Here is a 12,114-nt window from a genome sequence, read left to right as displayed (position 1 = left end):
AGCTTCAAGGGCGCGTGGGCAGCAACATTGAAGGAAATTGGAGAAGAAACAGTGCCGGTGGTAGCCATAGAGTCTATCGGAAAAAAAAGAAAAATTTTCCGGTGACGGGATAGCGGCGGCGGTTGGAGGCTAGTGTTAGCGTTTATTGGCGTAGGCCGTGGGCTCTTGATACCATGTAGAAACTAATGAGAGAATAATATTTTTATATATCTCAAAGATGATTACATATGATGTTTTTATATACAACAATAAAGACTAAAGAAATATAAAGATTACAAAGAATAAAAGATTACAAGATAAGAGGAAACAAAATATACAATAAATATACAATATATTTCAATAATATGAATCATTGAAAAATAGAATCAAGTTCCCCTAGATCCTTCTTATATCATTTGTGAGAAGCAAGCTAGGACCCTCGTAAGAAAGCTGTAGGAGAAAGATAAATAAAAGTTTCCAGCTGTCAAAAAAATAACGGTAATTTATAATTCAGTCCTCAAATCTAAACTTAAATTGATAATCAGTCCCTGTCAGAAAAAAATTTTGTTTAAACTTCCTGGGCCCACATGTTTTGTTTCGGATGAAATTTGGTACAAAACATGAAAAATATGGTACAAATACATGATATTTGAGTATCAAATGTGTTAGATCTAGTATAAATATATGATTTTTGAGTACTAAAAAATATTGATATTAATAACACATTTATCTTATTTGGATGAAAATCGGTACAAAACATTGAAAATATGATACGCATATATGATTTTTGAGTACCCAATGTGTTAGATCTGGTACAAATATATGATTTTTGAGTACTCAAACACATGTTGCAAGTTCACATTAATAAAGATGTTTAGATTTTATACTCAAAATTGTATTTTTTGTACTCGATCTTGAACAATTAGTTCTCAAATATCTTGTATTTGTACCATATTTTCAATGTTTTGTACTTAATTTTATCCGAGAAAAATAATGTGGGTCCAGGGAGTGCAAACAAATTTTTTCTGACAAGCGACTGATTCTTAATTTGCTTTTGGATTTAGGGACTGAACACCAATTCACCCAAAAAATAAAATAAAATAGAAGGTATGTTCTGTACAAAAGTAGCCCTAATCAACAAACTGAATGTTTGAGTTTGAGAAGAAAAACAGTTGAAAGAGGGTGAGAAATTATGAAATCCCCCAATCTCCCTCTCCCGTTAACTTTAACGCCTAAAGAGGACTATTTTTTTATTTTTTTTTGAGTTAGAGATTATCACAATTGAGTTTCGAACTCAAAATTTCGTCCTTAATGATACGCAGAAGTTGAAATATAGGGACCAAAAAATGTTTTGAACAATATATCTAATTCAATTGTAAAATCATAAATCGTGCTTTAGGGTCTACTTTGTTTGTTCAAGGAGGATGTTTTTTTTTTTCCCTGATTTTTATTTCAATTACTCATAGAAAGGTTTTATTTTATGAGAATTAATATCTAAAACTATCCATTGAAAGTTTTTTTTTATTAAAAAAAAATAGATCTTTTCTAAGACGGTCTCACATATTTATATATGTGAAATGGATCGACACGACCTATATTTACATTAAAAAGTAATATTTTTTTATATGAAAATTAATATTTTTTCATGGTTCGGATCAAATAGGAAATCTGTATCACACTTGTGAGACCGTAGTTTTTGTGTTTTAAAAAAATACATATATTTTTAGTTAGAAATTGAGGAAAACTATAATGCATATATACTTTCAAAAAATTTGTTATAGAAACAAATACATACAATTTTTCAGTTTTAAAAATAAAAAATAGGAGCTACATGCATGAATCTAAAATGCAATTTTAATTTTTTTAACCCAACAAAAATGACCAAGATCTCAAGAGTGTCACGAAATAGAGTGGCGCCTGTCTTTCCCTGCTTTCACTCTGCCTTTGGAACCCGGCGTGTTCCCCTCAGGCCTAATGAACCTGCCAAGTTTCCTCGACATGGAGCTTAACAATGACTTCCGGGCCGGAAGAGGCTTCTCCGAAATGGACATTGTGCGCGACATGACCGAATTAGGACGAGCATGATGATGATCACCAGCTGCAGGTATTCTAACCGAAGGATTTTCCATGTCTTTCAATCTCATTTTCATCTTCATCAGCTCCAATCTCAGGTCCTCATTTTCCCTTTGTAGAGTTGTGATCGAGTCTTCATCTGGAATCGCGTGAATTTCCATCGGTTCCGGGGTTTTAGGTGGTTTAAGAGCCGGGGGCGATTCGTGGAGTCCGCCATCCACCACCTCCCCGAGGCGCTGCTGCTCGTGGTAAAGAACTTGAACGACTGTTTGCACCGGAAGCCTGTCGTTTTGAGCTGCGTGCGCACAAGCTTCACGAGATAGCTTTTGACAGTCCATTAAACTGCAAATCTTCTTCTTCTCCATGTCGCTTAAAGCCGAATGCGCCTATACAATGGAATTGTGCAGATAAAAAAAGCATTATGCATGTATAAGACTTGAAAATTATTTAATTTCCATAGAATAAACCAACCTTCAAGTATATGTCGATGGCTCTGTACATTCCATCATCAGTTACTCTGTATTGTTCAGGGATAAGTTCCGCGAAGTCGAGGAACCTGGGGACGGATAAGTTATGATCAGAAGCAATTTCTGCAAGGTAATTCTCCATTAATCTTGTCACATTCTCCATCTCATTCGATGAATGGGAAATGTGACATTGGTCCGCATCATATCCCACTCTGTTTAGCTCCATTCTGCTTTCGAAGAAATTCGTGGCGATTCGCTGTATGGTCTCCACGTCGAACAATGTGTCTCCTGTTAAAGAATATGAAGGAATCAATAAATCATCTATCACAGCTTGTCCCAGTTGAGAACCCATCATCTTCTCCAAGTCAAGCCGGCAAGCAAACGTCGTGTCCAAACATATTGCAGCTCGAAGAAGCATCGACAGGAAGCTAACAGGCATTGAGTTCTTCTCTCTTGGAAGAAGACCAACCATCATTTCTAAAACGACCCTTTTCTCGTGCTGTTGTTTTGTATCGATCTTCTTTCGACTTTTCGCGAATAACTCCTGGAATGTTCAGAAAAGTTTGCCACATTAGCGAGACTCGGTGTGTTGTATAATAAACAAATTCAAGGAGCAAGACCTCACCAAACCTCGAAGAGATTTCTGAGCATAAAGCATTAGTATAGGACCAAGTGCATGTTTCTTGAATCCTCTCGATATCATCTTAACAATAACCCGTTGAAACAGATCGATTCGAAGCAGTGTCAAATCCTCAGCCCACCAATCCACAATAGGCTTCGAGACGGGGAAATTATGCGAAACAAAGTCGTGTAACTCTCCGCTTTTGGGCTCCACAGGCGCAGCAAATTGGCTATCTCTACAAGCAACAAAGGCTATCGTATCGATGCATCGACTCACCAGATTAACATTTTCCGCAATGGGAAAAAGATTTTCACAAGAATGTAGTATGAACACTGCCCCCGCGAGATTTGTTAGTGCTACTTCATTTATGTACGCTTCGGTTCTTCCGATTAAGTTTCCGACAGCGTAATCGTCCGACATTTCAAGAAACTCGGCCACGCATCTTAGCATCGCTATGTTCTCTGTACTGATTTCGAAGTTGACTCCATAGCAAAATTTTGCTGCAAGCTCGAATGCGTCCGCTTCTCCGGGGATATCGGGGAGTTCGATGATAGAAAGATCAGCATCTAGGGATTCCGAAACCAGCTTCCTTATGTATCCACTTTTCGACACCAAAGGAAACTGTACGTTTCAACATATATAAATCAAATTCCCTCAATTCTTAGCCATGAAATTTAACCAAAAATGAAGTTGAATAACAAAAACCCAACTGAAATAATTCAAGAAATAGGTGAATTCCTAGCATATATTTTCTCTCTTATAACATAATCTAGCTACCTTGTGCAGTGAGAAGGAGGTTCCTCCAGCGATAACAGTAACGTCGGTAGGAATCTCCTGGGAAAAAACCCTGTTGAATTTCAAAACAAAAAGCTCAGATTCTTGTTACACTCCCAAAATCAAGAACACAGAAAAGATTTAGGAAGAAGAAATGAAGTAGACCATTCGCTAGTCCTCTTCATGGTAGCAGAAAGGCGATGGTTTTTCTTGGAAGAAATGATTGCATCATTGGATTGTGCAGTGTGGTGCCTGTGGTCAAGATACAGCATGTTGATATTTAAATATTTTTATTTTATTTTATGGGGATTTCACTTCGCTGCATTAAATCGAAGGGCGAAAGTACAGCGAATCGGTTTCCCCTTCGTTCCTGGATATGGATAAGAAATAACTGATAACCGTGTCCTTTTCTTTCTCAACAGTTCTCTCACTTGTATTCAACATATGATAAACAAATAATTCTAAAAATATTAAAATTATATATTTTGAAGTATATTTTTTTTTTATAAAATAAAAGAAGTAATCTATACTTTTAATTAAAGTTAAATATCATAGAGTTACTTTTGATTTGATGATTTTTTTAAAAAAAAAACTTCAAAAAAATCCATATTTTTTATATTTCTAAAGGCAAAAATTAAATCTAAATATGGATATGCAAAAAATTTAATTAAATCTCCCCCTAGCTACTTATTCAATTTTTCATTCAAATTAAACAATGATGTCTATTTTCAATTTCACATATATAAAATACCCATCGACTCAAATCTCAACGCTTCGATTTTATCGTTAATTTTTGCACATGCAATACTTATGCTTCAATAACTAGTAATTATAATGAGTAAGTGGATAAATGTTACTAATTCAAGGATAAATAATTTCCTAAATATTATTGGTGTTTCATCTATTCTACGCATAAAAATTCGAGAATATTTCTTTTTAAAACTTTTTCCTCTTCTATTTTATTTACTAATTCATTACAAAGAAAGATTTCATATTTTTTTTCGATTTCCCTTTCTAACCATCATTGTAGCATAACACCAAGAGTTGCTTCAATGTGCTTGGTTGATAGTAATTATAATTATAAATGATGAGCTCCAATTTTCTCTTATATCCGAAGGGTTCCCTGCCATGTTGAGTGAGTGGTCGTTCATTTTCCAGAAATTCAATTTTCATGCTTTGTTTTAATTTTTTATTTTCGGATTTGGATTAGATTTGAATAAATGCCATCCAATCTTTACAAAACTAACTCTTCTTTGAAAACAGACAAAAAAAAAAGGGAATTGAAAATTAAAATATCTTAAGCCCTTGGCCCGTAATCGAAAAACGACTTCCAAATAGTGACATTTTCAATTGTACAAATCTTCAATGGTTTCATTCCACCTTTCTATTTATTTTATGGTTGTTTTAGGTAGACATGTCAATTCGGACCGACCCGCCCCGACCCGCCATCAGACAGGGAGGGGCGAGTCGGCCCGAATTGATGGCGGGTTGGGAATATCCCAACCCAACTCAACCCTTCATGGATTGGGCGGGCCAACCCGCCAAAAAATAAAAAAATTCAAATTTTTTTTTAAAAAATAAAATAAAATTTAAAAAATCATATATAAACAATTATAAATGAAATACAAATTTAATAACGCATTCAAAATAAATAAATCATTTTAAATAATATAAATTTTTAAAATTAATCAATTAAACATTATATAAGTCATTTAGAACTTATAATCATATATAAAATATTTCAAATAATATAAATTGTTCAAAATTTATCAATCATACATAAAATATTTAAAATATTAATTATAATATAAATTTAAAAAATTGTGAAAAAAAAAAAATTGGCGGGCCTCCCCGCCCCATCTCGCCTTGGCTCGCGGCCCAAACGAGACAGCCCGTCTAGGCCCGCCCCTAAACGAGATGCCAATTCTTCAACCCAACCCGCCATTTTTTAATGGCGGGTCGGGCGAATTGACATATCTAGTTTTAGGGATGAGATTTTGTGAAGTGGGGTTTTTCTTTTTTTTTTTTTTTTACAAACCTTAAAAAATTTTGAGTAGGTTATATATATATATATATATATATATATTTTAATATATAACACTATTTAAAACATAGTTCTTTAATTGTGGCGCTCGCTCAGCTAAACATTTGTATCGATGTTCGATTGCACTTATACCTCAATTCATGTTCTTCTTCAAATTGGCAATCAAAAAGGTTTCCTATTTGGTGGAATTTTGATGGGTTTAGAAAAATGAAAATCTATTTAGGGTGATTGTTTTGAAATGACAATAGCATAGAGCTAAAAAAATATTAGATAAGAGGGAAAGTGAAGATTGAAATTGAAATGACACAAACATCAAGTTGTTAAACATCGATCAGCAGTAATCAACGACACTTGACGCCTTATATTTGGAACAAGTTTTTTTTTTCTATGTTAGCAAAATTTTAACTATTGGATTTCAAAATTAGGAATTAGTCTCCCATGAATATATGTAGGACAATTATGTAATCCAATTATTTTTAAAATGATGATGTGTAATTCTCCATGAGTAATATAGACTTTGCTACGAAAGTTTAGATATAAACTTTCTACTATTCCTCTTCACTATCATCTTACAAATATTTTACCTAAATCATATTTTTTTTTTCTGTTTCACCACGACCGAAAGATATATATATATAAGCTTACTCATCATTTTCCATAGTTTGTACCCATCAAATAATTTTTGTTGAAAATGATATATGTACGTAGAGGGTTACACATTATGTTAAAAATTATAAAATTATTTTAAATACATTTTGAAATAGTTTATTTGAAATAAAGTACATAGATAATTTTATAATTTCAAAACTGATATACAAATCAATGTGTAATCTTCAATGTTCATGTAGCATTCTCTATTTAATTTGTTTCTCAAACTCATATTACTACGGGCATCTCTAATCCAATTTTCTATTTTTCTATTATGTATCTTCTAAAATAAAGATTTATATTTTTTATTTTAAAAATCTTCTCCAACACATTTTCTAAATGTTATAAAATTCTCTATTTTCTATTTTTTCATTCTCAACCATCAAAAATATATAAATAAATAATTACGTAATGTATTATAAAACATAACTCAATTAAATGTGACTCAACTTTTAAAAATAATGCATTTATTTTGTTCAATTTTCTATGTTCTAATGTACTCGCTGCTCGCATGTTTAATTCATCTCAAGTTAAATTAATTCGATCTGTGTTCATAATAAAATACGCAATGTATTTTTTTTTGTATTTTCGTTATTTTTCTTTGTTTTTTTCCCCAAATAGTGTTACGATAAATAAATAAAAAATAGAGAAAACTTCAAATCAATTAAAAATACCAAAACACCATTAAATTTAAAGAAAAAAAATGACAAAAATAAAAATATATATCGAAATGAAACAAAAAATCAAAATAAAAATAGCAAAAAAATTCAAAACTATTCTTCATTGCTATAGTGATTTTTCATATATATATTTGGAGAATCACTATAGAACTCTCTAAAATAGAGAGTGTAAATGGAGAATGGTTGGAGGGTTTCCATTCTCTATTTTGGAGATAAATATAGAATGGTTGAAGATGCCCTGAAAATGTATTTTATATTCAACTTTCCAAGTCAATACTAACTACTTGATGATTTGATACAACCTATCTAGTAGTAATAGACTAATAGGGGTTCGTCTTTAAATTTATGCAAAAGAGGTATATTTATATTTTCTCAAATAACATGTTGAGATTATATATATATATATATATATATATATATATATATATATTTATATATTTGGTATTAAATGTATTACATTTGATACACAATGTATTTGCAGCATATATTATCTAGGTGTGTATCCACTAGTATTATACATGTATATACTTATTTGACCATGAAAAAATAAATCTTTGGTTCTATATATTATACTTGTCATAATTTAAAATGTATTTTCTTTTCATAAAAAGTAGATTAAAAAAAAATGTTATTTATCAATTCGGTTTTGTTGATCTTATCCCAATGACTCAGATTTTTTGTACATATGAACATGTTACGTGCATCAAAGATAGAACAGTCAGATGTAACATAAGATAATACGCTAGAATCGACTGAGCCTATAAATTCACACAAACAACTTTAAGAGCGGGATCTTTGATTGGGTTGGGTCATTAATGTAATCGTTTCACATCAAAAAACCGTTGGGCCAAAGCAAAATCAATTAGGTTTTCCGTACGGATTCCAGGGACCAGTCCACACTTCTCAAATCAAACCATACAAGCTACTAAAATCTACCATCGCGTCTGGAATAATTTATTTGATGTAAATTTTGCATGATTCCCTTCTGGGATTTGAAGTATCCGAACAATTTCCATTAAAGTGGAGTCTTTGCTTTTGTTTTTGCTGGTATTACCATGATTGTCGCCGGTGTGTTGAAGGATCCGGACGATATCAGTCCAAAGTGAAATCTTTGATCTTACTCTGTTATATTTCAGCATTAAAGTGCTCTCTCTCAGTAATGGGAGTTGTAATCGAGTCCGAAATCTGGGAGCCAAACAAAGCTGTATATGTATTTTTATTCATCTCCAGCTTCTTCTCGATATTCCTTTATCCGGCGAGAACTGCGTCAAATGTCTTCGATCACGCGCCTCCCGTTTCCTTTCTTCGTTTTCAGCGAGACTTTCTTCTGCTCTACTCACTTTCCTCTGGTATTTTAATTTTGTATCTTTTAAGATATTATTTTTGTGGGTTTTGAATCTAAGTCTTTCTTGCTTGCTGATTTTGGATTTTGCGTGATAGTGATGGAGGGTTTGTGGGCTGTGTTTGGAGAGTACGAATTGACCTATTACGGATTGAATAAAGAACAAATGCTGGTTTCGTTATGTGTTGGATGTGCGGTCTCTCTGTTTATCGGGAGTTTTCTTGGAGTTATTTCTGATATAGTGTAAGTGTACTTTCGTTAACAAATGATTGTGCTATTTTAGATTGATTCTGTTAGAATGTGGAAACATGTTGTTTTGGTCGATCTCTATCTGTTGGATTATTAATTTAGTTTGAGCTAATTGAAAGAACTTATGTGTTGTCCTTGGCGCCTTGCTCCCGCTCCCCAAGCTGGTTCCGCTCTGTTATTTGGAAGATTGTTAAGAAGATCTTTTACGTGCAGGGGTCATAAGAAACTATGCTTATTGTTTTACATGCTGCACCTTTTTGTGAGCATATGGAAGATGATCAATGGAACTCCTGCGATTTGGTTGGCAAGCATTTGTCTCTCACTGGCCTCTTCAATATTTTCCTTTTCTTTTGAGACATGGATGGTAGTCGAGCATGACAAGGTTAGCCATAAAAATTGTCTTAGCTAAGCAAATACAGGTGGTTGGATTAGCAATGACAGTTATCTTTGGCATTGTATGATTTGCAGCTCGGTCAGAGGCAAGATTCGTTGAATCATATGTTTTGGTTGATGACGTTCTTTGAATCTGCATCTTTCATTGGCAGTCAAGTGCTTGGAAATTATCTGATTGATGGCGATGTCAGTAAAAACTTTCAATCGATGTGGAAAGTAGCTATGTTTTTGGTGGTTGCTGCAATTATCTTTGTCACTCGAGGCTGGAAAGAAGCTCCTAAAAGAACACTCTTCAAGGATTATAGTATTGTGTTTCATAGGCACGTTCTCTGTGGTAATTTTCTGACTTAGTTGATTGATATCCAAAACACCAGTTTTTGATATATTGTGTTTAGTACTTTTGCACACAAGTTACTTGCAAAATAACTAGATCAAGAAGTCAGTACCATTGTTTGCCACGACATTTGTGTAGATTTAGTTTTCTAAAACTGTTCAAATCTTCGAGTAAACTAATTTAGATTTTCATTTTCTAGATAAGAGAATATGGCTATTATCATTGGCGCAAGCTTCTGTTCACTTCTCTGTTACAGCATTTTGGATTCTTTGGGCTCCAACTGTAGTGGTAAGATCTTGAGCGCAACTGATGGAAGATATTTTTCTCTGTTAGTTCAATTATTATTTTTATTATTATTTTTTGAATCTTTGAGTAACCCTCCTCTTGATTTACCTGAAAAAATTTGTAACTTGTCACTGTTGTAGGCTGATGGGAGAGAAGTATCATTGGGTTTGATATATCCTTGTATGTTGGGTTCTAAGATGCTCGGTAGCACTGGATTTCAATGGTTTTTACCAGGATCGTTAGCAATTCGTACAGAGGAATATCTAGTATATGTTTTTATTATAATGGGCACCGCTTTGTCTATTGTTGCCTATGATTATCAGGTATGGAACTCTTCGATAATTTATTAATCTGTGGGACCAATTGAGCTTCATAAATTCCAATTTCCTGTTTTGATAATACCATTGATATGTAAATATTTTCAGGAAATTGGTCTTCTTGTGAAACTATTTTGCATATTTCATGTTTGCATGGGCCTGGTGCTGCCATCTCTTGCAAGATTGAGAACCATGTAAGCTGTTATTGCTTTTGTGCTCTTTTTTAGTCACAAGTTCTGGCTTTTTGAGGATCATTGATTCATTATGGTGTGGATGATTGCTGCTATTTTGAATTCCAATGGTTTGTAAACTTTACTCCTGCATTTTACTTATATGATATGATATGATGAGCATGTAGTTTGAGCGTTAGACACCATGACTTAATTTAGTTACTTGCATCCTAATTCACCTTTCAATACAATTCATAGGTATGTGCCGAATGAAGTTCGTGGAGGAATGATGACCCTGTCACTCGCACCCCCAAGTGCGGCACTCTTGGTTTTCCTGATGCTGGTACACTCTTTGACCATCACGCTGCTTTAAAAATATAAATAATTACGGAGCTACAAATTGTGTTATTTTAACCTTTGTTTTTGCTTTTGAGTACATGTCTCCATCTTGAAATTTCTTAACCAAGAAACAGGACTGTTCTAAATAAATAAAAGAAGGCTTGAAAAGATGATTGTAGAGAATCAATCACATGGGAACTGAGAGTGTGATTAAAATTATTCGAATTTTGTTTATCTTGCAGAGAGGTTACTATCAATGTATTGGGAATTCGACTCTCACTGCATTGGCGGCTCTGGGGCTGTTCTCCGCTGCTGGTTGCATGTATGGGCTTAAAAAATGGGGAAAACAGCTTCACCAGAGTAGGCATCACTTGTGATCTACACAAATCTTGTCTGAAGTGTTTTATATCGATCAAGTCTCTGAGACAGGAACTCTATTACCTTGAGTCATCGATCTCAAGAAGTCGATGTGAGTGGCTGCATGAAGCGTACTAGCTGGTGCCACATGAAAAGGAAAGTGGACGGAATCATCAACTATAGAAGTTTTTTGGGATATGAAACTTGAGCAGAATTATGTCTGCAAATTTGGTTTCGCTGTCTTTTGCCTCGGCAACATCGATATAGGGAAGTGCATATGGTGGCTAATCCTGTTGTCGGAGTTGATCCAGTTTTGTAGGTCTCTAATGCATGATAGATGGGGTGCCTGGAAATTGAGATAGAGCAACGACCGGCATTTTTTAGGAAGTCCAGTGCGTCAGATGATAATTATTTTAAAGTTATCTTTATTTCTAAAATAAAAAGAAAATCATATATTTTGCTAATAGGTTCTTATCATTGTTATCAAAATTCATGATCTGCTAGTGCAGGATTGAATCATATATACTGCGTGCCAAAATTTCCAGATTTTTAGACTAAGAGCAAAATATTATTCGCTTCAAAAAAAAAAAAGCCACCGAAAAAGTCGAAACTCGAAATTAAGAACCAAAAAATTTAGTAAATATACATCCAACTAACCACATACAATCATCTCTTATTAAAATTTAATTAAATTTTTAATCAGCTATTTAAGTTTATCATACATTTTTTACGTATCTAGGGTTCACCAATAATTATGTAATTTAAGGTTTTTACCCAATTACTATAAGAAACTAGATTCCAATTTATTTCATACTAATTCCTAGAATTCATATCCAAAAACACAATTTAAAAGAGTGTTATCAAGAAAACAATCAAATCATTTTGTAAAAGTTTAGATTAAAAAATAACATAATTAAATATAACTTGATGCAATGGATATATGGATGCATAATACGTCATTAATATCAATCAACTAATCAGAAAATTTATCAGCAAAAATGGCCTTGTTTTCAGACAATTTTTTGCTGAATCGAAGTCCAT

The 12,114-nt window shown here is 33.3% G+C and overlaps 2 protein-coding genes across 2 annotated transcripts; one reads left to right on the top strand and one right to left on the bottom strand.

The window, feature by feature from the left end:
• Nucleotides 1-1,726: 1,726 nt before the first annotated feature.
• Nucleotides 1,727-4,299, bottom strand: LOC140864943 (BTB/POZ domain-containing protein SR1IP1). The gene is made up of 5 exons (XM_073269383.1): nucleotides 4,081-4,299; nucleotides 3,919-3,988; nucleotides 3,145-3,762; nucleotides 2,524-3,063; nucleotides 1,727-2,438 (listed from the first exon to the last, which is right to left on the bottom strand). Exons 1-5 carry the CDS (start codon nucleotides 4,185-4,187, stop codon nucleotides 1,878-1,880), a joined length of 1,896 nt encoding a protein of 631 aa, XP_073125484.1. The 5' UTR covers nucleotides 4,188-4,299; the 3' UTR covers nucleotides 1,727-1,877.
• A 3,790-nt stretch (nucleotides 4,300-8,089) lies between these two features.
• LOC140865644 (uncharacterized) lies at nucleotides 8,090-11,563 on the top strand. The gene is made up of 9 exons (XM_073270361.1): nucleotides 8,090-8,636; nucleotides 8,728-8,872; nucleotides 9,092-9,260; nucleotides 9,347-9,605; nucleotides 9,805-9,893; nucleotides 10,031-10,213; nucleotides 10,316-10,401; nucleotides 10,636-10,720; nucleotides 10,959-11,563. Exons 1-9 carry the CDS (start codon nucleotides 8,447-8,449, stop codon nucleotides 11,091-11,093), a joined length of 1,341 nt encoding a protein of 446 aa, XP_073126462.1. The 5' UTR covers nucleotides 8,090-8,446; the 3' UTR covers nucleotides 11,094-11,563.
• The last annotated feature ends 551 nt before the right edge of the window (nucleotides 11,564-12,114 follow it).

The sequence above is a fragment of the Henckelia pumila genome, chromosome 4 (assembly GCF_033568475.1).
Source record: "Henckelia pumila isolate YLH828 chromosome 4, ASM3356847v2, whole genome shotgun sequence".
Taxonomy (NCBI): Eukaryota; Viridiplantae; Streptophyta; class Magnoliopsida; order Lamiales; family Gesneriaceae; genus Henckelia; species Henckelia pumila.
This window is presented reverse-complemented; position numbering and strand designations above follow the sequence as displayed.